Below are 27,928 nucleotides of genomic sequence, written 5' to 3' on the forward strand. Positions count from 1 at the left end.
TTTGAAAGTAGCTAAACAAGTGGATCTTAGAAGTCTTCATCACAAGAAAAAAATTTACAACTATGAACAGTGATGGATGTTAACTAGACTTATTGTGGTGATCACTTCACAATATATACAAATATCAAATCACGCTGTACATCTGAAAATGTTATATGTCAATTATACCTCAATCTATAAAAAAGAGACAATTTCACTCATTCTTCAGTCCCTTGATAGCTTTAAGAGGAATCATCAATTTCCTTATGTCTGCAATGACTCTGTGTGGTAGCACAGTGTCCAGGAGAAAGAAGCTGGGAAAGTTATTAGACCTAGGCGGTAAGTTCCACAGTTTGTTCAGACCTCACAGGACATTGTCCTGTCACTCTAATGAAGGTTAATATTCAGAGATTGCCTAATTTCTAAGATCAAAAGGCAAAAGAGAGGGAAAAGGCATATCCATAATTGTTTACATTAGAAGTTAAAAAGAGAAATTACTCTTAAGTAAAGTGATTATTCATATCTTCATTTTGACTGAATTCAAATAGATCTTTGCGCCAACTTAGCCATCACAGTTATGATTGCCACTGCCCCTTACCCCACCCATCTTGTCTGAAACCCTTGAAAAGAAAATAACATAGGTTGAGTTCAATGAGTAATTTCAATATCTTTCATTCCTAAAGAGAATTGAGGTATAAATATGTACACCAAACTGCATATGAAGTGTACAGTACAGATGATATTTGACATATGCATAAACACAAAAAACTATCACCAAAAATAGAGATCATAAAACTATACATCACCCCCAAAATCTTCCAGGCAATCCTTCCTTGGCAATGCTTCTCTTCTATTCCTCCCTACTAGGCAATCATTGACTAATTTTCTATCATTATAGATTTGTTTGCATTTTCTGGCATTCTATATAAGTAAAATCATGATTACATACTCTTGCTTATCTGGCTTCTTTCACTCACTGTGATTATTTTGAGATTCATCCTGTTGCAGGCTGTATCATCATCAGTCCATTCATATTTACTGGTCAGTAGTACATTGCATTATTACATATTATGGCCGTATTACATATTATGGATATACCATAATTTTCACATTCACCAGTTGATGGACATTTGGGTTCATTCCAGTTTTTCCTAGTAAAAATAAAATGGCTATGAATATTCATGTACAAGTCTCTGTATAGATATATGCATTTTTTTCGCTTGGGTAAGTACTTAGGAATGGAATGTCTGGAACAAATTGTGGGCATATGTTAATCTTCTTAGGAAACTATCAAGATAACATTCAAAGTGGCCCTACTGTACCATTTTTAAATTTACCAATTTAAAACTATGCCAATTTAAAACTTAATATCAGCAATATATGAGAATTCCAGCTTCTGTGCAACTTTTTCAGCAGTCAATATAGTCATTCTTTTTAATCCCTGCCATTCAAATAGGTAAGTGGTAATATGTCACTGAGCTTTTGGGTTACATTTCCCTAAAAATTAATGTTTACATACATCTTTTCACAGTCTTATTTCCTATCTGTATATCTGCTTTAATGAATTATCTTTTCGAATCTTTTGTCCATATTTTTAAAAATTGGGTTATTTTCTTAATATTATAAGAATACAAGTCCTTTATTAGATATAAATTTTGAAAATATTTTTATTAGGCTGTGGCTTTTCATTCATGTAATAGTGTCTTTTGAAGAGCAGAGGCTTTATAATTTTGACAAAGTCCAGTTTCTAAATTATTTTATGTATTATTCTTTAGGTATTATATCTAAGACATGTTTGCCTTACATTAGGAAAAAATTGTTTTCTGCTAGAAATTTTTTAGTTTTAGTTTTTACATTGAGATCTATGACCGATTTTGAATTCATTTTTAAATATAGTGCAAGGTAGGGACTAAAGTTTAAAAAGATAGTTGTCCACATATGTGCAGGCTTATTTCTGGACTCAATTCTATTTCATGTTCTACTTGTTTATCTTTACACAAATACCACACTGTCTTGATTACTATAGCTTTACAAGCAACCTCAAAATCAGGTCATGTTAATTCTCTAACTTTACTTTTCATTTCATTTTTCATTTCAAAATAGTTTTGACCAATCTAGGTCCTTTGCATTTCTATACAAATTTTACTACGAACTTGTCAATTTTTATGAAAGGGTCACTTGGGCTTTTGATTGGATGAAAGTATATAATACAGTCATTGGATGGGATTGAATATATGTATTATATACATATAATAATATATAATTTGGGAGATTTGAAATCTTAATATTGAGTCTTCTGACCAAAAAACATAGTATATCTCAATATTTATGTCTTCTTTAATTACTCTTAGCAATTTTTTCTGTAGTTTTCAGTTGAAATATCTTACATATTTACATAATATACTTACATAAGTATCTGATAGTTTTCAGTGCTATTGTAAATTGTAATTTTTAAATTACAATTTTAGATTACAACTACTAGTATATAGGGAGACATTTGCTATTACCCTTCAACCTTGATTAACTTGCTAATAGTAGAGACTTTATTCACTTATTAGTTAAGAATAACTTGTAGCTTATTAGTTTTTAGTTTCTTTTTTGTAGATTCCATCAGAATCTACAAAAGCCCAAGTGAGGTATAGTCCTATTGAAAAACAATCTACCTGCCCTGCAGCAAACAGAAGGCTTCATCATGGACTTACCAGAGTCTGTTGGAACTTCCCTCCCAGCAAGTGGATGGATTAAGGACATTCCCCAAACCAAAAAGTGTTTGTGCCCAAGTAATTGCACTGCAAAAGTGGCACACATACCTGCAACAACGTAGTGTGTACAACTCAAGCCTGCTGTCTGAAGAATTACATGCCCTCCATGGGCCAGTGTCTTATGTAGATCCGGACGTGGCTCCTTAGACATCACCCATCACTCCCCCTCTCAGCCAAGTCAGAGAGGGAACCAGGACCCCATGCCTCCCTCTGGAGACATGGTTCACCAATGGCAGCAGTTGAGGCAATACCCTCACTAGACATGCTTCAACAGTTTTCCTGGATTCTGACATCACTTGGTTTGAAGAAGGTACTAAGCACAGCAATCATGGATGAACTGAGGGTGGTAAGGATTGTGATCACTCACAAGTCTATGCCCCTCTACATAGCCACAGACAGCTGGGCTGTACAGGAGGGTCTGACCATGGATGCCACAATGGCATCAGAAAAGCTTGACTATCTTGAGATGGCCCCTGTGGTGAACTGATACAGACAAACTGGGACGTGTGCACACAACCTGGTACCACCATCATGATATGGTATGTCTCAGCACATTCTCTAACTACACTGCCTGAGAATCACGAATCAGATGCCTTAGCCATGGTGACAGCTGTTCTGGAAGGGTCACAGACTCTCAGATGTGGCAGTGGCTTCATGGGAAGTCAGGACATCGAGGCCTCAGTACCACTTGGGAAGCCAAAAGGTTACACCTGCCTTTAAAATACAGTGACCTACAGGCAGTAGATAGGAACTTCCATCATTGTACCTGCAGTGACAACCCCTGAGACACACCTTTGGTCATATCGGATGAGCTACTAGGCCAGTGACCAGATGGCAAGTGGACGATATTGGCCCCTGCCCTTAACAGAAGGACACAAGAATGCATTGACCTGTGTGGACCCAGCAATTGGGCTGACACAGACTTTTGCCAGTAAAAGGGCAAATCAAGTAACCACTATTAGGGGTTTGACCAAGTTGGAAAGTATTACAGTGGAAAGTACTACCCACTTGCGTTGAAAGCAACCAAGGGACCCATTTCACTGGACATGACATACAAGAACGGGCTAAACCCTGCGAGATTTTATGAACCTTTCATCTGTCGTATAACCCCAGAGCTGCAGGGTTGGTATTAAGAATGAATGGGTTACTGAAAGAGACATTGAAGTTTTCTCCAGATGGGTCTTTAAGGGGATGATCTCCAAGACTATTAGAGGCCATCTGGCTGTTAAACACTGAGCCCACCACAGGCCACATATCTGCTTGTGAGAGACTGACTACACCTGCTCTGCAAGCTACTGTAAAAGTCTTAGGAGGACTGAGACTCATCCAACGGGATGCAGGTCTTAAAAGAGTGCCACAGGGGCTTCCCTGGTGGCACAGTATTTAAGAGTACGCCTGCCGATGCAGGGGACACGTGTTCGTGCCCCGGTCCGGGAAGATCCCACATGCCGCGGAGCGGCTGGACCCGTGAGCCATGGCCACTGAGCCTGCGCGTCTGGAGCCTGTGCTCCGCAACGGGAGAGGCCACAACGGTGAGAGGCCCGCGTACCGCAAAAAAAAAAAAAAAAAAAAAAAAAAAAAAAAAAAAAAAACAGTGCCACAGGACCTCCCACTTGGGGAGACTATCTAAGGTTGGAGACTTAAATGATATCCTCCTTCCAAGTGTCTTAGCATCCTTATACCTTGGAGGGAAGGGCTAGCCTGCAGCATACTATCAATATTTCCTCAACCTTTCTAAGTGAAGGCCCAGCCATAACCAAGGTGATCCAGATGGGGGACTAAAGTAGGGCTCCCCTTATGGGCTCCTACTTAAGTTCTCGCATGTATCTCCCAGCAAACTTCTGAAATAAAGGGACAAAATGTCTGGAATTTTCCTCCAGGAAAAGTGTCAAAACCTGGGGTTATCCTGGCACATGGAGACTGGACTGCTACCTAACCCTAATCACGTAGAGACATTTCTTTTGCATACACCTTCACCTGTTGGTTGACCTCCTTTCCTGGCAAATGGGGAACTGCGCTGTTAGGCATTATTCTTTATCTAGCAGGGATCCTTTGTACTTGGTGTTGTGTATATTGCTGTTGAGGTATAAGCATGCAGGCTACCTCCTGACATCTGGCCCTAGGGTATTTGCAGAAGAATAGTGGATAAGATTGTGCAGGTCATATAGATGTTAGGTATGAAATATGTGGCTGAGCCACACTGACTCCATTTTGTCAGCTCCATCTTAGGCCTGCAGTCCCACCCCCTTCCTTTTCCATGTGGCTGAGCTTTAGCCTAACTCACAAGGAACGTGCCTAAGTCAGATGAGTTCCCTATAAACTTTTACCCGTGCCTCATCTGATATGAAAACTAGAAGAATGCCTTTTACTGATGCAGATGGTTAATGGTCATGAGACCACCCCCCAGGGGGAGGAAAAACCGCTGGTTCCAGTTTGTGTGGACATGTTTCTCACTTGGTAGTCAGATTCTATTAAATTTCCCTGTATCCCTTTCGGTGGTACACAGTGCAGCTGCAAATGCCTCTGGATTTTCCGTCCACCACATCCTTTCTACCTGTAAGTTACCTACAGTAAACTTCATAATTGCACTGTATGGAACTGCCTACTGCGTTTTTTGGTCTCAAAGTTCCTTCTCAGTTCAGAGGATATTATTATATTATTATCTCCACCTCCCAACACAACACCCAATGCATGTGTGCAATAACGTATGGCCACATGTTCTTGCTTCATTAGTAACTCTTGCTTCTCTATAATCTTTCCATAGTTTACTATTAAGCAACTATCTGGGAGTCACCATCTGCTCCTACATCTATCTCATTATGTCATCCACCTATAGCCTACATGTCTAAACTTAACTTTCTAATTATAACATGGCCATTCCTTTTAAATCTTACTAGTACCACAAAATTTATCAGTGCTTTTCGGAAACTGTATACCAGCAGTTGGTTTTTGATATCCCATCTTGCTCTCAATCCTGACTTATTTCTTCTATCATCGTAGATTTCTTAGTTACCATGGCTGGTCATTCTTTGTATCTCCCGACATTATCTGGGTTAATATAAATAACCTCTGGGTTAACTGGTTCATGAAATGCAGACAAACTTTCTTTCAGTCCATTCGTTACTCAGTCTTAACTCCTGTAATTAAGAGGTAAGAAGAGTGTGGCATCACTCTCATGATGAGATATTAAGACAAATAAAATCCCGAAGTCCTGAGGAGCAAAGAAAAGGGCAATGATTCATTCATACTTCAATAAACACTAAAAACCAAAAATGTGGACTGTGAACTGAATCAGCTTGAGGCTCTTTTTCTGAGTGTTATTCTGGGTGTTATCACTTTTAACCAATCTGCATTTATATTGTTCCTAACATGAAAATCAAAAACATATAAAAAGGATTCTGATCTTATTTTATATACAATTGACAGACTAATAATTCATAAAAGACATTTTTACCAAGTAGCATGTATGATGCTTGCTACAGATGCTTTTAAGTTTAGGGACACCTCAACCAGGTGATCAGGATTAGCCTTTTAAAATGAGGATTTCATTTACTTTCTTTTCTGTGCTGACCAAACCATGCAGCTTGAAATGACAGCAGATTGATCAAATATTTTCTTGGCCAAGACTATAGTACATATATTGTTTCCCCAAAAGTAAGTCTGCTTTTCAATACCAGTGCAGTGCATATGACATGGAAGTAGTCCCTATTTTCATTCCAATTCCAAAAATATCAATGGTTTGCAATGCTGCAGTGTGAGCAAGCATCTTGAGATTGGAAAAAGACCCTAGACAGGATGCTCAGGCTACATGCATATAAGAGGACTTGCTTTATAATTACAAAATGAACCACAAGAGTGGCATAAAATGTAGGCCCCCAAACCTTTTAAGAATCAACACCCACCCCTCCCCCTAAACACACAAGAATGCTTGAGAAATCTGATGGATGTCCCAGAAAAACAAGGCCAGACTAATATTCAGACATAGCAGGCAGGCTATATTAGATACATATATATGGCATCAAGCTTTTAGAGCAAAGCCAACAGAAGGACATAGACTGTCACTCAAAAAAAGGAAAGGAACAGTCCAGAGCAGGTTTGGCTACTGCCTTCTACTAGAACTCACCAGCAATAATGAATCCTCTGTTACACAGACTCATACAGATGTACCACATAGCTCGGAGACTAGTCAAATATTTATTGGTGTTGTCCACAGAATTCAAGTTATCCCTCCATCTCAAAAACTTCACATTACATAATGAGTTTGTGTACAGGAAAATATATTCTTATATAGTTTCTATAAAACTTGATATTACATATAAAACACAAATTTTGGTACATCAGTTCTGAGAATTTTATTTTCAATTCTGAAACTCATACATTCCCTCAGAAAAAATTTATCTGAAGCAAACTCAGTAATTGTTTAAAAATGTCATTTATCAAAATATAAGATTTTAGTCTAATCTTAACTATTTGATGTTTAAAGAAGTTTACTCTGCAGAAAAGACTTTTGTGTTTTTCCCTGAGATTTCTGATTTTTATTGAAGCCTTCTGATCATTTAGGATATTGACAGAAGTTTTCTTCCCCATGAAAAATCTCTGATACAAACCTATAGGTTAAATTCTTAAAGGTCTTCTGACATTTATTATATTCATTGGTTTCATCCAACTCAACAGACAGTTGGCTAAGCTATATGCATTTAACCAACAGGCCAAAATCTTTAAGAGCTCAACAGAATAAAAACTTAATTCTGGCTTAAAAAAACAACAAAAAAACCAAAAAAAACAATTGGTGAAGATCTGTCAGTGGAGAATTGTTTCACTCAGTTATTGACTCTAGCTTCTTTCACCTTGTGCTCTGCCATATTTAATACACAGCACCCAAGTCTGCCATGGAAATCTCTCAATTCCAGTATAACACAGGATAGGAAGAATGTAAGGTGACTTATTAAGGCCATTTATTACTTAAATGTAATAGCATCATACTCCATGACCAGCCCCACCCAGACGAAGGAAAAATTGGGAAACTAAGACAAGCTATGTGCTCAGTGGAAAAGGAAACAGTTAAGGAAAATAATTTGCCAGTCTATGTGACTTGAGCTTTTCTACTGTGTTAACTAATAAGGTGTAACTTCCCTTAGCACATCCCAAATTCATTACATGCAAGGGTTTTCTCTCTGGAGTGCATTCTGGTGTGATGTACTCTAAGAGCTGCCTTACGGACAAAGGTTTTTCCACATTCATAACATTTGTAGGGTCTCTCACCTGTGTGAATTCTCAGGTGTACTCCAAGAGTTGAATTTTGGGCAAAAGCTTTCCCACATTCATTACACTCATAGGGTTTCTCTCCTGTGTGAATTCTCTGATGTGCACTAAGGTGTGACTTCTGAGAGAAAGTTTTCCCACATTCATTACATTTGTAGGATTTTACACCTGTGTGAATTCTCTGATGTACTCTGAGGGTTGAATTATGGGCAAAAGGTTTCCCACATATGTTACATTCGTAAGGTTTCTCCCCTGTGTGAATTCTCTGATGTGCACTAACATACGACTTCTGGGAGAAAGTTTTCCCACATTCATTACATTCATAGGGTTTCTCCCCTGTGCGAGTCCTCAGATGTGCTCTGAGGTGTGACGTCTTGGAGAAAGTTTTCCCACATTCACTACATTCATAGGGTTTCTCCCCTTTGTGAATTCTCTGATGTGCCCTGAGGGCTGAATTATCTGCAAAAGTTTTCCCACATTCCTTACATTCATAAGGTTTCTCCCCTGTGTGAGTTCTCTGATGTGCATAGAGGTGTGTCCTCTGGGAGAAAGTTTTCCCACATTCATTACATTCATAGGGTTTTTCTCCTGTGTGAATTCTTTGATGGACAATGAGGGCTGCCTTATAGACAAAAGTTTTCCCACATTCATTACATTCATAAGGTTTTTCCCCTTTGTGAATTCTCTCATGTCCACTGAGGTATGATTTCTGGGAGAAGGTTTTCCCACATTCACTACATCCATAGGGTTTCTCACCTGTGTGAATCCTCTGATGTGTACTAAGACGTGTCTTCTGGGAAAAAGTTTTCCCACATTCATTACATTTGTAGAGTTTCACCCCAGTGTGAATTTTCTGATGTGCTCTGAGGGTGGAATTATGGGCAAAAGTTTTCTCACAGTCATTACACTCATATGGTTTCTCACCTGTGTGAATTCTCTGATGTGCTCTGCGGGCTGAATTATGGGCAAAAGACCTCTCACAGTCATTACATTTGAAGGGTTTCTCCTCTGTGTGAATTCTCTGATGTGCTCTGAGGGTTGAATTATCAGCGGAAGTTTTCCCACATTCATTACATTCATACAGATTGACTCCCATATGAGTTCCAGGATAATGAATAGGATGTGAATATGAACAAAAGGATTTCCCACATTCCTCACATTCATAAGGTTTCTCCCCTGGGTGGGTCCTCTGATGCTGAATGAGGTGTGCTTTCTGGTAAAATGATTTCCTGCATTCAGTAAGTTCAAATGACTTCTCTCCTGTGTCACACTGCTGATGTACACTGAGGGCTGAGTTCTGATAGGAGGATTTCTCGTATTTATCACATTGATAGAATTTCTCTTCTTTGTGAATTCTCTGATGTACTGTAAAGTCTAACTTCTGGTAGATGGTGTTTGTAAATCCATTATAAACACAGAATGTATCTCTAGTTTGTGTCTTCTGATGTACTATACGGCCTGAGCTCTGGCTCAAGTTTTCTTCACACTTACTGCTTTCAAAGGCACCTTGTCCTGTAACAGTTCTCTGAGGCTGAGTGAGGGGTGAATTCCCACTGAAGTTATTCCCACTTTCATTACATTCATAGTGTGCCAAAGCCATGTGAACCTCATTGTATTCACAGGATTTACCACATTCATTAAGATCAAAGCATTTCTTCCTTGTGCCAGTTCTCATGTGGTTAAAAAGAGCTGCTTTAACACAATTTCCCCTAAATTCATTATCCTTACAGGATTCCTCTCCTTTTACTGAACTCTTAGCTGTAACACAGATGGTCTTATCATGTAAAACTTTTCCATATTCATTACATTCAAAAGATTGCTCCAGAGTTTGAAATTTATGATGATCTTTCACATAACTGAGAGCTTTCATATTTTCATTATATTTGTAACACTGCTCTCCAGTATGAGTTTTCTCACGCTGAATATCCAGCTGCAACTTCTCACATACATTTATGTAGTCAGTCTTGTTTCGTGAATAATTCCTATCACTAAGAATTAATTCAGAAACAACCGGCAAATTCATTCTACATGAGTCACGTTTAGAGGGCATTTTTCCTGAAAAATCTGGAGTTATACTGAAATAAAATGGTTTCTCTAAAGCTTTCTGCTCTTCTTTACTCAATATTTTGTTATCAGTGAATACTACTTGCCACAGAGGTTTCTCTTGTCTTTCCTGGTTCTCCTCAATATGGACATCAACTCTGTAACATCCTAAAATGAGAAAAATTGAAAACATCTTATGAACCCTACATTTCTTATGGAGAGAAGCTTAAGGTCATATGTTTTGTTATTTATTGTATCTATTGTTTCTAGTCATATTTCCAAAGATTAATAATTCACACACAGAGAAAGACAGACACATACACTCAATCTCTCCTCATCCATGTTATTAAAAAAAAAAAAAAAAGATATTATTTCCAGTGCTGGCCGAGATGGAGAAGCCTCATTTTTCCAAGGTCCACCCTCTTACAATTAAAATTTCCTGGACAAAAAAAAACATACAAACAAATGAAGATGCTACAAAATGGAACAGAGGTGAACTTTAGAAATGACATGGCAAAGAATTCCAAGGCTTTTCTTTCTGCTTCCCATATATCTTATACGGGGTACTGTTGAGCTGGAGGAGCCTAAAAAACAAAGTCAACAATAGGGGGAGATAATAAGAGCTTCAAGAAAAATCTGTTCCTTCTTAGTCAAACATTTGAGAAAAAGGTGGTCCCACAGAACAGAAAACTTTTTGACAATATTCACCCTACTCAAGCCAAAAAGAAAAAGGAATACTCTTCCCTATGGTCCTGCTACAGATATAAAGAATTCGCACACTCTTCCAAAATTTTCCTCTATGAGCCAAACCAACAGCTCACAAGAAAGATCATGAATTCTGAGAAAGTTCAATTCATGGGACACTCTATGAGATGGTAACAGCAACCACCACCAAAATTCTGCCTGGAACCATATTCCTACTGACTCTATGGACTCTGCAAAGTCAAGAGTAACAAATCTGTTGTTTTAGGGCACTGGTAGCAACTCATAGCAGGTACAGGAAGGAGAGAAGGAAAATAAAGAACAGAAACAAGAAAAGAAGCAGGAATATATGGTAGGCCCAATATTACAGCTAGAAAAGATGAAGTAGGACTTGTAAAAATTACACCCTCAAACTCAAGAATACAGCATAGTTAAAAACAGGTGAATTCACATTATTCTCAAATGTGTATGAAGCATTCATGAAGATAGACCATATTCTGGACTGTAAGACAAATATTCACAAATATAAAAGAAGTCACATAAAGTATAATCTCAAGCCATAGAGAAATCATCATACTAGAAATCAGTAACACAAAATTATCTGGAGAAATACAAAATATGTGTAAATTAATAAGCTTCTAATTAACCCATAGGTCAAAGAGGAAGTCTCACAGAAAATTAAAGTATTTTACATATATGAAAACAAAACTGTCAAAAACATATAGAAATTTGTGGGATGCAGCTAAAGTAGTACTCAGAAATAAATTTATAGCTTAAAATTTTTATATGAGAAAAGAAAGCCCTCCAACAATTACCTAAGCTTCTACTTTAAGAAACTAGACAAAGAGAAGGTGAATCTAAAGAAAGCAAAATAAAAAATAATAAAGATTAGAGAAAACAATAAAATGGAAAACAGAGAAAAATCAATCAAACCAAAGCTTATTTATTTAAACATTTTTTTAATGATAAAAACCAAAAGAAGAAAAAAGACATATATTATCAACATCAGAAAGAATGCAGAAGGGGATATAACTACTGACACAACAGACATTAAAGAGATAATAAAAGATTAAGAGAAACTCTATGCCTATAAATTTGACAACTTACATGAAATAGACAAACGTCTTGAAAAATAAAACAAAACAACTAAACTCACTCAAGAAAAATGAAATAACCCAAATAGATCAGTAATTAAGAAACTGAATATGTGGTCAAAAAAACATATACTTCCAAGAAACACCTCTAGGATCAGACTGTTTTAACTAGTGAGTACCACCAAACATTTAAATAAGAAATAATACCAATTTTATATAGTCTCTTCTAGAAAATACAAGATGAGGGAATGTTTCCTAAATATTTTATGAGGCCTGTACTATCCTCACAGCAAAACCAAACAAATAATTCAAGAAAAGAAACCTAGTGACCAATATATCCCTCATGACATCAGTGCAAAAGTCCTGAAAAAAAAAAAGTAGCCAAAAGAACAGAGCAATATATAAAAATAATAAATCAGGATCAAGTGGAATTCATCCCAAGAATGCAAACTGTTGGCTTGTTTTTTAAAAAAACCAATCAATATAATCCATTATATTAATCATCTATGGAATTAAAACTACAAAATCACAGAAATTCTGGCAAAAAAAATTCACAATATTCAAAATCCATTCATTAACCTAATAAAGGGAATCTATAAAAAGCCTGCAGCTAACATCATACTTAAGAGTGAGAGAGTGAACACTTTAACCCTAAGATTGGAAAAAGACAAGGGTGTTTACTCTTAGCACTTCTACTCAAACAACGTAAAAAGGCAAGAATAAAAATGAAGATACTGAGTAAGTCTACACAGAAAAATCACATGAAGATCTTTAAAAAACCTCCTTGAACTAATAAGTTTTGCAAGAGCAAACTATAAAGCCAATATACAAAATCCAATCACATACAAACAGTGGTCAATTAAAATGTGAAACCAGGTAAATAACACGATTTACCATAGCACTAAAAAAACAAAACCCCAAAAAACTTGGTATCTGTATGCTGCAAAAACAGTGATAAAAGAATTCAAAGAAATCCTAAATAAATCCTAAATAAATATGTTGTCTATCAATTGGAAGACTCTATATTGTTAAGATGCCATCTTCATTCTTCCTTAAAACTTTAAGCATCTTATATCTGTTATATATATATGTACTATATATATGCATACATATGTATGCATATGCACACATATGTATATGTAAATATACATATTTAACTGTACTTAGTGGATGGAGTAGGAAAGAATACATTTACTCCATCTTTTCCCTGGTTAATGCTTTTCATATCTTATTAATGCCTTCCTTAAACAGAGTCATAAACATGTTTTCCGTATCATATAGAATATTTTTAGTTTTGCTTTGATAATCAGGTTTTTAAGCCACCTTAATGCAGTTTTTTGATTTGATCCATAAGGTTACCTTGGGATTCTTTCTCCACTTTTCTGTGGGGTAGTGCCACCTGTCAAAGACCAGCTGTCTATAAAGTACATTTTTTTTCTTGAGCTTTCTCTTCTGTTTCACTAATTTATTAAACTATCCCACTCTCGGCTCCATAATACTTAACTACCCTGAGATTTACATAAAGCCTTGATATCTGGAAGAGCAAGTCCTTCCCACATCACTCTTCATTATGAATGGGATTTAGTTTGATATTGCATTAAATCTTTACTAATATACCCCCACTTGAACTTATTCAGTTCTTCCTTTCCTTTGTCCTTGTTAGGGTTAGCTAAAGTTTAATCTATTTGATTTTTATTCTAAGAACCATTCTATAATTTGTTTTCCAGTTTATTAATTTTTTTGGCTGCGTCGTTTTTTTGTTTTTTTTTTGCTTAGTTGTGGTATGCGGGATCTTCGTTGCGGCATGTGGGATCTTTCGTTGCAGCATGCGGGATATTTCGTTGCAGCATGCGGGATCTTTGGTTGCAGCATGTGGGATCTTTCATTGTGGCATGCGGGTTCTCTCTCTAGTTGTGGCATGTGGGCTCCAGAGCACATGGGCTCTGTAGTTAGTGGCATTCAGGCTCTCTAGTTGAGGTGCATGGCCTCAGTAGTTGTAGCGCATGGGCTTAGTTGCCCCATGGCATGTGGGATCTTAGTTCCCCAACCAGGGATTGAACCTGTGTCCCCTGCATTGTAAAGCAGATTCTTTACCACTGGACCACCAGGGAAGTCCCCAGTTTATTAACTTTTAACTTCACTTTTAAGTTCTGTTTTCATTAGTATATTTTTGTTATTGTTTTTGCTTAATTTATTAACATAAATATGAAACTAAAAATTTACCTGTTAAATATTTAGCTATCTCATAAGGTTTCTAACATGTAACATTTATTATTATTTTATAAATGTCATGCAGTTTTGGATTTGGTTTTCTTTTATGTACTATTATTTAAACAGATAATTTTTTAAATTTTCACATCCAAAGAATTTTTTTTTTACTCATTTTATCAATTTCTAGATTTATCAAACTATGTAGAGAAAATATTACCTGTGGTGCTTTTAACTTGTTGGATTTATTGGTATTTTCTTTTTAGACTAACTATATTTTCACTATCTTACGATTATATTCTATGGGAAGCTGAAAGGCTTGTTATTTGATTTCAGCATACACATACACAAATGTTTCATTTTAATAAAATTATCATTTATATCTTCTATAGGCATACATTTTAATGTCCACAGTATCTATTATTTAATGAGATATAATATCCTACTCCTAGTGAATTTTAAGTTCTTAGAACTCCATTATTTTGTGTTGGTTTTTTTTTTTTTTTTTTTTTTTGCGGTACGCAGGCCTCTCACTGCTGTGACCTCTCCTGCTGTGGAGCACAGGCTCCGGACATGCAGAGTCAGTGGCCATGGCTCACGGGCCTAGCTGCTCCGTGGCATGTGGGATCCTCCTGGACCAGGGCACGAACCCGCGTCCCCCTCATCAGCAGGCGGACTCTCAACCACTGCGCCACCAGGGAAGCCCCCTATTTTGTGTTTTATGATCACTGATATAGTATTCTTTGGTGCAGTCACTCCAATGCTTAAAGGTTTATTTTAACCTGTGCTCCTGAGCTAGAGGACTTTCTTTTAAGTTAATGTATTTATTGCCTAAATTCAAACTTGAATAACAGAATATGAAACTCTGAATTATTTTTATTGACTGAATAACTTTATCATTTTTTTATTACAATCTTTCTAAGATACTTATTTAGGGACAACTTTTTTAGCCAATCAGTATGATCCAATCATTTACATTTAGTGACTGGGAGATATTCTTCATCTAAATAATGTCAATCTTTATGTTATGGCTATTTAAATGGCTTCACAATGGATAAAGAAGATGTGGTACATATATACATGGAATATTACTCAGCCATAAAAAGAAATGAAATTGAGTTACCTATAGTGAGGTGGATGGACCTAAAGTCTGTCATACAGAGTGAAGTAAGTCAGAAAGAGAAAAACAAATACTGTATGCTAACACATATGTATGGAATCTTAAAAAAAAAAAAAAGGTTCTCATGAACCTAGGGGCAGGACAGGAATAAAAACGCAGACATAGAGATTGGACTTGAGGACACGGGGAGGGGGAAGGGTAAGCTGGGATGAAGTGAGAGAGTAGCCTTGACATATATGCACTACCAAATGTAAAACAGATAGCTAGTGGGAAGCAGCTGCATTGCACAGGAATATCAACTCAGTGCTTTGTGACCACCTAGAGGGGTGGGATAGGGAGGGTGGGAGGGAGATGCAAGAGGGAGGGGATATGAGGATATATGTATACATATAACTGATTCACTTTGTTGTACAGCAGAAACTAACACAACATTGTAAAGAAAATATACTCCAATAAAGGTGTTAAAAAAAATGGCTTCACAAACTTTCAATAAATAAACTTTCAATAAATACACTTAAGGTGATTTTATTTTTTTACTCCAGGAATTATTTTGAAATTATAACTTTTGAAATTCCTGGAATTGTTTATTAGTTTAGACAAAGGTCATTAAGCACATGAAAAGATGCTTGACAGCATTAGTGATCACGGAAATTGTAATGGACAATTTGTTCAATATGTTGAAGCCCTAACCCCAATGTAACTGTTTTTGGAGATAAGGCCTTTAGGGAGGTAATTAAGGTTAAATGAGTTCATAAGGGTGGGGTCCTAATTCTATAGGACTGGTGTTCTTATAAGAAAAGGAAGAGACATCAGAGCTCTCTCTCTCTCCATGCATGCACAGAGGAAAGGCCATGTGAGGACACAGTGAGAAGGTCATCTGCAAGCCAGGAAGAGAGACCACACAAAAAAAATCAACCCTATTGCCACCTTGAGCTTGTACTTCCAGTCTCCAGAACAGTGAGAAATAAATTTCTTTTGTTTAAGCTATGGTATTTTGTCATGCCAGCCCAGCTAATACATAATTGCAAATCAAAACCTTAATAACATGCCACTTCACATCCATTGGGATGGCTAGAACAAAAATAAGTGTTGGTGGAGATGTGGAGAAATTAGAACCCTCACATGCTATCATCAGGAATGTAAAATGGTGCAGCCACTTTAGAAAAGTCTGGTAGTTCTTCAGAGTTACCATATAACCCAGCAATTCTACTCCTAGGTATAAACTCAAGAGAAATAAAAACATATGCCCATGAAAACACTTGTTAATAAATGTTTATATCAGCATTACTCAATAATAGCAAAAAGGCAGGATCCCAAATGTCCACTGACTGATGAATGGACAAACAGATGTGGTATATCCTGACAATGTTATATTATGTTATATTATTTTGCCATAAAAAGGATGAAGTACTGATACAAGCTACAACATGAACCTTGTAATGCTAAATGAAAGAAACCAATCACAAAAGACCATATAATGTGTGATTCCATTTATATGAAATGTCCAGAATAAACAAATCTATAGACAGAAAGTAGATTAGTGGTTGCTAGGGCTGAAGGGGACAGGGAGAGAGGGAGGTCATAGCTGGAGGGTACAGGGTTTCCTTTTGAGGTGAAGAAAACTGACTGCGGTGATGGGGTTTTTTTTCTTTTCTTTTCTTTTTTTTTTTTTGCAGTACACAGGCCTCTCACTGTTGTGGCCTCTCCCGTTGTAGAGCACAGGCTCCGGACGCGCAGGCTCAGCGGCCATGGCTCAAGGGCCTAGCCACTCCACAGCATGTGGGATTTTCCCGGACCGGCGCACAAACCTGTGTCCCCTGCATCGGCAGGCAGACTCTCAAACACTGAGCCACCAGGGAAGCCCTGTGGTGATGTTTATACATATCTGTGAGTCTATTAAGAGCCAGTGAATTGTACACTTTAAATGGGTGGATTGTGTGATATATACAATTGTATATTGAACTGTATCTTAGTAAAGCTGTTTAAAAGAAAAGAAAATAAACTTTCAAAAGTGGTCCCTTCTAAAGTCTAACTACCCCAGGTACTTCCTTGTGTCAACGCTCACTCACCTGGGTACTTCTGGTTTAGGAATTCTTCCTCTGAGGGCCAGGGCTCTTCACCGTGCTCCAACTTGAAGATCACCTGGGGTTTGATAATGCAGTACCCTGCAAATGTAACAACTAAAGCTATATATAGACCAGAACCATGAGCATTTCTGAAGGTGAAGCAAAATGAATGTGCTCATTTGAAGTCTTCAAAGGGAAAGTAATGACACACTGTTTCTGTTTCTGTAAAGGTCTCAGTTACCTTAAACTTCTTAATCAAAGCCTGAACAACAATCTCTATAAATGGTTCATGTGTTTTGATAATTAAAAAAAAAAGAAAATACTCCAGAGGGAGTCACATGGTAAGGTCTGCTCACCCAATGAGACGAGGTGACTGTAGTTCTCCAGCATCACATCTTTGTACAGGGTCCTCAGAGCAGGGCCTACATACTGCCATTCATCCTGGGTGAACTCCACAGTCACATCTTCGAATGACACTGATCCCTGTAACAACAAATTTTATTCAAAAGTTCAAAATTAGTTGAAAATTATTATTTCTCCTGTTTACTTTTAAGGCTTTAAACCAAATCATTATAAAGAATGCTTATTTTTGACCTAGTATGTCTCTAAGTTTGGAGTTACCCAATTAGTTAAAAAGATTTTAGCAATTCATTTTTAACTTAATTCATTTATATATATTTAGGAATTACAGATTTTTTTAAGATTAAAAAAATTCAATATAAAGAGACTTCTTACAACTCTTCTTCTATATCCCAAGGGATTATACTGGGTATTCTAGATAATTCTAGAATGTCCATCTCTCTTTGGACATCATCACCGTAAATAATGGGAGACATGTTAGAGATATACATAAGTTGTAGAGATATTAGACATGATGGAATTTATGTATAAATAAATGTATAGAACTCATGAAGAGTGAAGAACAACATAACAAGGATGGGTGTGAAAGAACACTATCAACACTGAAGTAACAGATATAGGAATAGGGATATAATCAGACAGCAGAAACAGCAACCAATCTGATAACTACTTTCTTGTGTAGCTACCCATCTAGCAGTATGAGCAGCTTCCTTAATGCTGGTTCCAAACACTGATATTTGGGAAATAAAGGGAAAGAAATGTGTTAGAAGTTTTAGTGAGATAGATCTGTTCATGTTGCTACTAAAGGGTCTGTGAAACATAAAGCTGGAACAGTCCCTTAAGCGAGTATACACATAGTTTTAGAACACAGAAGGGAGGTCAAGGATGAAGACAAGCTTTAAGGAACTACTAGCAATTTAGGTGGTAACTGAAGTTATCCGAGGCAATCAGACAACAACTTGAGCACATACAGACTGAGGAAAGAAAAGTATCAAAAAACAGTGTTTGAAAAACCATGAATATTAAACAGGCTGGCAGAAAAAGTAGAGGTCACAAAGCCAGAGGAGAAGTTTTCTGGAAAGTAATTATGAGAGAACAGTCTTAGAAACTGAGAAAAGGGAAAGTTTCCACAGCAAAAGACTTCAAAGAGGCTGGCAGGAGGGAGAAATAGTAAGTAGCTAATTCGATGGGTATGAAGTTTCAGTTATACAAAATCATTAAGTTCTAGAGATCTGCTGTACAACGTTGTGCCTATAGTTAACAATACTGTATTGTACACGTAAAGTGTATTAAAAGGGTTGATCTCGGGCTTCCCTGGAGGTGCAGTGGTTGAGAGTCCGCCTGCTGATGCAGGGGACACGGGTTTGTGCCCCGGTCCGGGAGGATCCCACATACTGTGGGGCGGCTGGGCCTGTGGGCCATGGCTGCTGAGCCTGCGTGTCCGGAGCCTGTGCTCCACAACAGGAGAGGCCGTGGCAGTGAGAGGCCCACATATCGCAAAAAAAAGTGTCGATCTCATGTTAAGTGTTCTTATCACAATTAAAAATAGGAAGAGGGCTTCCCTGGTGGCGCAGTGGTTGAGAGTCTGCCTGCCGATGCAGGGGACACGGGTTTGTGCCCCGGTCCGGGAGGATCCCACATGCCGCAGAGCGGCTAGGCCCGTAAGCCATAGCCGCTGAGCCTGCACGTCCCGAGCCTGTGCTCCACAGCGGGAGAGGCCACAGCAGTGAGGGGCCCGCGTACCGCAAAAAAAAAAAAAAAAAAAAAAAGGAAGAAACAGAACTAGATTAAGAGGTAAAAGGACAGAAATAGCCTTTCCCCAGTGTTATTTATGCAATTATTTGTTCATTCATGTCTTCAGTGATACTGAGTAGATACCTCCTGTGTGAAGCTCAATGTTAGCAGTTGGTAACTATCAATAAAATAAATGAATAAAAGAACAGAAACACTTCTCATAAATTTTTTTTAATCTAAAAGAAAAATAAAGACAAGTTAACTGTATTTCCCAAAATGAAAAAAATTAATGAGAAAAGTGTCACTGTCTTCATTTTTGCCAATCTCCTTAATATCTGGCTTAATAAAACTCAGCTGAATTTAAAAAAATAAGCTAACAAGTGACAAAAGTGAAAATGATGAAGTGGGATCCAAGAAAATTTTCTCCTCCATAAAAGCAATGAAAAACATGGCAAAAATTGTAGAAGTTAATAAAGGCAATCTACGGATCATTTATACAAGGGGAAAAAAAGGCTGAAGCACACTAAGAAAGTGATATTGTGTCCTTCTAACTTACCCTGTTTCCATTCCTCTCTCGCCATCTCTGAAGTAGTTTAAGAACCAACAGTCTGCAATCACAGTTAAAATTAGCAGCCTGGCAACCACAGGAGCAGCAGAACTGGGTTGGAGTTCTGTCAAAGCCTCACTCCAAGAAAACTCATTACTTGCTTCTGTTTGGAGGTTCCCTGAAAGACCTCACTTGCAAGTATGTCTTTATTTGAGCTAACTCAGAGCTCACATAGTATGAAAAGTCTTATCTCAGAGGCATTTGTCAAAAACATTTAAAGGCATTTGTTTAACTTAGTGGCTACCTGAGGCAGTGTTTAACAGTTGGGGCAACCAATGGCCTAATCAAAAAGCTTAAAAGGAAAAGCTGAGGAATGAGATGTCTATAAAGGTTCTGAAAAACTCCCATATATTCCTGAGAATCTAAAAGGGCACATACATGCACAGAACTGTGCATATGCCCAGGGCTATGAGCATGCTCCAGAAAGATATGAGAAGGCCCTAAGCTCTCACCTCTAGGTAATCTTGAGGTTTGGTGTAAGAAGGAAGTGAAGGCTGATACAGAGTTGTAAACTGCCTGTCTGACTGTTGAAAGAATGCCCCGACATGCACAGAGCCCCTTAGCAAAAACTGGGAGACCTCCTGGTTCCAGGCATTTAAGGAATTTCTATAGAGACTTCAACAGCCACAGATGACAAGAAATACAGGCTGTACATAATTAGCTCACAAAAGTCACTAAGCAAATACATTTCAACAATGACCACAATGGAGGGGAGAAACTCAGATTCCTGAGGTTGCTATTTTATTTAAAATGTCCAATTATCAATACAATAAGAAAGTAAGACACATATGCAGGAAAAAGTGTAATCAATAGAAACTGCTCCTGAGGAAGATGTTAGACTTACTAGGCAATGACTTTAAATTAGCTATTTTAAATATGGCCAAAGACCTAGTAGATGAAATAATGTCTAAGGACCAAAGGAAAAGTATGTGAACTATATTTCACTACTTAGAGAATATCAGTAAAGAAACAGAAATGATAAATAAAAAAGACTAAACAGAAGCTGAAGAGTTGAAAAGTATAAAAACTGAAACAAAACTTTCACTAGAAGGGTTCAACAGAAGATCTGAGCAGGTGAAAGTAAGTATGAACAAACTGGACAATATGCCTATTGAAATTCTACAATATGAGAAACAAAGATAAAATAATGACAAAAAATAAACTATGGGGTAGCATCAAGTTTACAAACATATGCATAATGAGAGTCCCAGACAGAGAGGAGAGAAAAAGTCTGAAAGAACACTTGAAAAAAATATTGACCAAGAAGTCTCCAAATCTGATGAAAAACAATAATCTACATATCCAAGACACTCAACAAACTCCAAGTAGTATAAACCTCGAGTAAGAGATCAACACCTGGACACAGGATAACCAAACTGTCAAAAAGACAAGAACTCAATATTGAAAAGCATTAAGAAAGAAGTGACTCATCATGTACAAGAGTAGTAAAAGCTGATTACTAATCAGAATCCATGGATGACAGAAGGCAGTGGTATGACATATTCAAAGTGCTGAAAGAAAAAGGCTGTCAACCAAGAATTCCACACCCAGCAAAAATGGAAAAATTAAAACTTTCCTAGATAAGAAAAACCAGAATTTGTCACAGGCAAAACTGCCCTATAAGAAATAATACAGGAAGTCGTTGAGCAAATCTGTAGAGACAGAAAGTAAGTTAGTGGTTGCTTGTGGCCTGGGGGTAAGGGGTGTAATGGGATTACAGGAGGGGGATAGTTGTATGTAGTGCATATACACTACAGTGTATACAGTTGCTTTTTAAGGTAATGGAAATGTCCTAAAACTGATTGTGATGATGTGTGCACACATCTGTGAGCATACTAAAAAAATGAGTTTTTTTATACTTTAAATAAGGGTGAATTGTATGGTATATGATTTGAATCTCAATTAAGCTGTTTTTTTAAAAAAATGAGAGAGGATGAAATCATTCTGAGACAAAAGAGAAGATTAAAGGGCCAAGCATGGAGATGGGATAAGCCATGTAAAAGGATATGGAAAACAAGATGACTCCATGAAGACATTAGCAGGGGAAGGAAAGAGCCAGTGGAGGGTGTCAGACACTAACAGAGAAACTTTCCAGAATGATAATGTGAGAAGTAGAGGCAAGCACTACAGAGAAGTCCAAGGGAAATGATTAGACAAAACTCAATGGATTTGATTATAATCAAGTCTCTGGTCACTGGAGATCACAGGCAAGTGGTGAGAGGAACCAAGGCATCATGCAGAGAATTGAAGTGTGAATGGGAAGCGCTGAAACATTTGAAAGAGAACAGAATTTTAAACTGTCTGCTGAAAAATCTGAATATCATGGGTACTTGAGATATTTATGGAGAGTAAATTTAAGAATATTCAGTTGATTCATCAGAAAAATGTCTAATTCAACCCATGTCGGAGTTTCTGAAAAACAGTACTAACCAAGTTCTCATTTAGCTTTATGCCTTCTACTTTTATTGAAGAACATGTGGAGGCAACATTCTAGCAATCCTAGGGTTATCACCAGGAAGCTGTTAACTAAATCACCTATTTGAAGAATAACAAAGATATGTTTTTATCTTCGACTGTCTTTACTTTCTATGAGGAATCAGTTGGCTTTATCTTCCCACCAATGTGAACCTTTAAAGAAGTGTTGTCTGTCTGACACTCTGACATGGCTACCAAAAACCTCAGAAATAAATTTGGAGCTCCAATTTGATAAATTTGTAATATCAGAGGATCTGCTTATATCCACATACCACCTTTCCTCTTTGCTTTGTTATGCATCTGTACAGTTGACCCTTGAACAACTCGGTGGTTAGGGGCACCTGCACTCTGCAGAGTTGAAAATCTGCATATAACTTATAGTCAGTCCTCTGTATACACGGTTTCTCCTTATCTGCGGTTCCACCTCCCTGGATTCAACCAACTACAGATCATGTAGTACTATAGTTTATCGTTAAAAACAAAAAGAAACAATCCACATATAACTGGATCTGGGCAGTTCAAATCTGTGTTGTTCAAGGGTCAACTGTATTTCTACATGTTCCCTGAATACATCTGATTCATTTCTATTTCTACTTTTCCATGTTAATGTATAGACACTTAAACCCTTATAAAATCCATTGCAAAACAAACAGGTTATTAAAACTGAACTCACCTGAGCTGTGTTCATTTTCTACTGCTTCTGGAAAAATGTAAAGAACTGTGAAGGTTCAGCTGGGGAAGAGGAAAAAGAAACGGGGTCATGAAAAACCTACTCTGCCTTACAACTCCTATATTCATCTGCCTAACAACCTCATAACACCAGCTGGAGAAAAGGCTTCCCCATGGGAGAATGTTCCTTTCAACATTCTTGAGAAGGGACATGAAAGACCATACAAAGGTAGCACCACCTGAACATGTGCATCTCTGATATGATTATGTTGGTCTTAACCTTGCATTTTCACTGAGTAAGGTAAACTGCTTTTTATCAATGAATTAACAATTTATATTCCCTTCTAATAATAAACAACAATAAAAACAACAACAACAAAAGTAAAACAACAGAGGATTGGTTAAACAAATTCAGGTACACCAGGGGTGACATCCTCTACCTTCATTAAAAATAATGTTGTCAGGCTTCCCTGGTGGCACAGTGGTTGAGAGTCCGCCTGCCGATGCAGGGGACACAGGTTCGTGCCCCGGTCCGGGAGGGTCCCACATGCTGCGGAGCGGCTGGGCCCATGAGCCATGGCCGCTGAGCCTGCACGTCCGGAGCCTGTGCTCCACAACGGGAGAAGTCACAGCAGTAAGAGGCCCACGTACCGCAAAAAAAAATAATAATAATAATGATAATAATGTTGTCAAAAAACTACTCAGGCTGGATTGTTAATCAAGTTCTTGTTGAGTTTACAACTTGAGTTAGAGCTGAAATAAAGATGGAATGCTCTATGCAAGAAATATGTTTTTTAATCCTTTGTTCTAAAATAGTTGCTATTTCTAAAAAAAAAAGATATTTTGATAAGATGCTTAGAGTACTTACCTGTGTAAGTAAATATCATTGTGCTTGGTTCTGCCCTGGTGACTCTACAAAAAACATTCATTTCAGTATTTTGGGGCTTCCAAAAGTGTCCAATATAGAAAACCCTTCTTCTACTACCATTTTATTATTCTCTATGTTCAAATACATAGAAAAAATTCTCTATGTTAACGTCCATCACCAAATGTGGCATCTAATGCTCATGGTGTGAGAGCAGCTCAGAATCTGAAAAGAGGGGAAAATGAAGGAAATGGGGTGCTGTTCAGGATTTCATCAACTCTGGCTGCTTATACCTTCCCTGGACATCATGTCCTTACCAGCCATCCAGTAAAGTACCTTTTCCTGTGTAGCTTGACAGTCACCCATACCTCTCAATCCCAGGTTACCACCTTCTGCAAGTTGGTCCACAAGTGTCCACTGTCACAGTCTGTGATGGCTTCTAGATGCAACAACATCATCAAGTCTGACTGACCAAATCTGACTCATGCTATACAGGGATCAAGAACTGCTTCTGGTGGAGCAACTCAGAACCCTCTCCTTTCTAGAACTTTTTGCCTCTGCTCTGAAGCTCTGTCAGAAGAGCTGTTCTGCCAAGTGGCATTTGTTCTTTCCTGCTTTAAAAGAGCTACTTTGCCCCAGAGGGGCCAGAGAAACAAATTCACTTTATTTGAAACCTTCACCTAACACTCAAAATCTCTTTGGGCATTCACTAGAAATGTACTATCTAGTATGGAGCCATTAGCTGCGTTCAACTACTACACCCGAAGTGTGGCTAGTGACACAAGTCTAAATAATATTTTGGATGTACTTAATTAAATACACCAGTAAAATTAACTTCACCTTTTTAATTTTTACTGCTCATACTGAAAAAAATTTAATTACATTTGGTTTGCATTATCTTTCTACTGGCCAGCACTGCGTTACATTATCAGACTATTCTTTTGAGAATGGAAACAGCCTGGACAGTTCAGTAAGGTTCAAGGGCCTCACTCTGAGAATCCACAAATCCCAGTATATATTTCCCACATGGTGACATTCTGTCTGCATTCACTTCACAATCATGTCCCTGGGAATTTGAGGACAGGCTGCCAGGAGCTGCTCCGCAGGTTGCAATTCTGGGTCTGAGGCAGGGAGGATATCAGAAAGAGCAAGAGATAGGGAGTAAAATCTATTTGTATTTGCATCCTAACTCTCACCTACCAGCTTGTATCCTGGGCTATATCACTCCGCACACACTAAATTCCTTTCATTTTTAAAAAATGGCGTGTTTATAAAAACAAGTAGACTTGTTGTGAGGGTTAAACGAAATACCAAACAAAGGGAACAAAGTGTCTTATGATAGCAGCTTACACAGTGATTATTACAATCACTTGACAAAATGTTTTGTAGATGACACCTTATTTAATTCTCAGAATAACTGCACAAGCTACTATTAGTAGCCTCCTGTTCATCGTGAATGTTATAAAGTTGCATTCTCCGCCCGCACCTGGCCGGTACCAAACACCTCCTCTAGACAAGGACTCAGCCTCACCTGCACTCCTGGAGCAGGCAGGGCCGGACCTGCCCGGGCTAGCGGGCTGGGGGAGGGGCGGGCCCGCCTAGAGGTTCCCGGGACTTCCCGCTCCCGTCCCCCGCACACAAGCCTACCGGACCCAGCAGGACCCCAAGCCGCGCGGAACCGGACCCCGTGCTCTCACCTCCAGTGGGCAGCCTTGGCTTCAGCACCGACCCAAAGACGGGAAGATGTTGCTCCTTTTAGGCCGGAGAGGTCGTTCGGCAGCAGGCGTGTCGGGACGTGCACATGCGCAGAGTGAGCTCTGAAAACCCATTCCCCGAGGCCTGAGATGTGGGCCCATAACATTCAAGACTACATTTCCCATAAGTCTTTGAGAGCGTAGGAAGTAATTTTTGAAGCATTTCCGCTTGGTTAGTAAACTGAAAGTCTTAACGTCTGGAGCTGATTCGTGGCGACTTTGCCTGAATTCGCAGTGGTATGGGTTAGACTTTAACTTTATGACATAACAACATATTGCAGTGTGGTGTTCCATCGGATCTTGGTTGGAAAAAAATAACGGTGCAATAGACAACAATTTGGGAAATATAAATATGGACTAGATATAAGAAATATTAAGGAAAATTAACATTACTTTGGTTAGTGTGATAATATTTGGACGATGTAGGAAATTGCTCTCATTTTTTAAAGATACATACTGAAATATTTACAATTATGAAATCATGTATTTGTAATTTACTTTTGAAAAATTCATCAAAACAGTTTGAGGAAACAAATATGGCAAAAGGTTAAGAATCGTTAAATCTGTGTACATGATGCTCATTTTACTATTTCTATTATTCTGAATGTTTGAATTTCTTTTTAACATACCGTAAAAGACATGTGGCTAGGGCTGGGAACCTTGGGGAGGAGGGTTAGGGAGAATTTACTGCCCCTCCAGAAGTGTACCTTTTAAAATCAAGCTGCCAGGAGCACTGAAGTTACACACAACTATCTGTTATGAATACGACTGTGAAATAGAACAAATATTAGAAAATGGAGCCAGTATTAACATAAAAGAGTAAATTCTGTGATCAGCAGCAGGGAGGAGGAGGGAGTAAGCTAGTTGTTCAAAATTATACAAGTAATACTTGAAAGTATGTACAACCCAAAATGAGGAAATCATTATCAATTAATAATTGTGATCAATTACTAATCTGGCTTGTATAGTGGAAATTATGTTCAGCTTTATAAAACTGCCACTCTGTCTTCCAAAAGTGGGTGTATCATTTTGCATTCTCACCAGCAATGAATGAAACTTCTCTTGCTCCATATCCTCACCAGCAGTAGGTGTTGTCAGTGTTTTGGCTGTTGTACATTCTAATAGGAGTGTAGTGGTATATCATAATTTGCAATTCTGTAATAACATCTGATGCTAGGATTCTTTTTATATGCCTATTTGCCATATAAAAGTGGATCTTCCTTTGTGAAGATATTACATTTGAATAGTTATTTGTATATTTTACATAAAATTTCTTTAGTAGATCTGTCTTTTGCAAATATTTTCTCTCAGTCTGTGACTTGTCTTTCCATTCTCTCACAGAGCAGAAGTTTTTAACTTTGATGAATTCTAACGATTCATTCATGGTTTGTGCTTTTGATGTTATCCAAAATTTCATTGCCAAGCTCAGGGTTACCTAAACATTTTATTCTATGTTATCTTCTAAAAGTTTTATAGTTTTGCATTTTAGTTTTAAATTTATCATCCATTTTGAGTTAATATTTGTGAAAAGTATAAGGTCTGTGTCTACATTTATTTATTTTTGCACATGAATGTCTAATTGTTCTAGCACATTTGTTGAAAAGACTGTCTTTTCTTCATTGAATTGTCTTTGCTTCTTTGTCAAAGATTGGTTGATAATATTTGCGTGAATATATTTCTGGGCTCTCTATTCAGCTTTAATAATCTTTCTGTTGATTCTTTCTCCTGTATCACACTGGTTTGACCCTGTAGCTTTATAATAATTTTTGAAGTCAGGTATTGTCAGTTCTATGACTTTGTTCTTAAATATTCAGTTGGCTATTCTGGATCTTTTCCATTTTGATGTAAACTTTAGAATCAATTTTTTGGTGTCTACAACATAAGTTGCTGTGATTCTGGCTGAAATTGAGTTGAAATTATTGATCAAGTTAGTTGGAACTGACTTCTTAACAATATTGAAACTTACAAGGGGACCTTCAAGGTGTCAGAGGAGTAAGACATTTAGATCACCTTCCTCCCCATGAATACATCAAAAATACATCTAGATTTGGAACAACTTCTACAGAACACCTACTGCATGCTGGCAGACGACCTCAGACTTCCCAAAAGGCAGGAAAATCCCCACGTACCTAGGTAGGGCAAAAGAAAAAAGAAAAAACAGAGACAAAAGAATAGAGACAGGACCTGCCCCTCTGGGAGGGAACTGTGAAGGAGGAAAAGTTTCCACA

The 27,928-nt window shown here is 37.7% G+C and overlaps 1 protein-coding gene across 6 annotated transcripts; it reads right to left on the reverse strand.

The window, feature by feature from the left end:
* Nucleotides 1-1,810: 1,810 nt before the first annotated feature.
* On the reverse strand, nucleotides 1,811-25,747 carry ZNF658 (zinc finger protein 658). 6 transcript variants are annotated; one of them, XM_079926068.1, is made up of 6 exons: nucleotides 25,644-25,747; nucleotides 23,950-23,993; nucleotides 23,086-23,144; nucleotides 17,593-17,719; nucleotides 17,240-17,335; nucleotides 1,811-10,214 (listed from the first exon to the last, which is right to left on the reverse strand). In XM_079926068.1, exons 3-6 carry the CDS (start codon nucleotides 23,098-23,100, stop codon nucleotides 7,876-7,878), a joined length of 2,577 nt encoding a protein of 858 aa, XP_079782194.1. In that variant the 5' UTR covers nucleotides 23,101-23,144; nucleotides 23,950-23,993; nucleotides 25,644-25,747; the 3' UTR covers nucleotides 1,811-7,875. The 6 variants fall into 6 exon arrangements, with proteins under 6 accessions (XP_079782194.1, XP_079782189.1, XP_079782190.1 ...); XM_079926063.1 differs by having other exon boundaries at nucleotides 17,240-17,350; XM_079926064.1 differs by having other exon boundaries at nucleotides 17,240-17,350; nucleotides 23,950-25,067; nucleotides 25,644-25,739.
* Nucleotides 25,748-27,928: the final 2,181 nt, after the last annotated feature.

The sequence above is a fragment of the Stenella coeruleoalba genome, assembly GCF_951394435.1.
Source record: "Stenella coeruleoalba genome assembly, chromosome: 7".
Taxonomy (NCBI): Eukaryota; Metazoa; Chordata; class Mammalia; order Artiodactyla; family Delphinidae; genus Stenella; species Stenella coeruleoalba.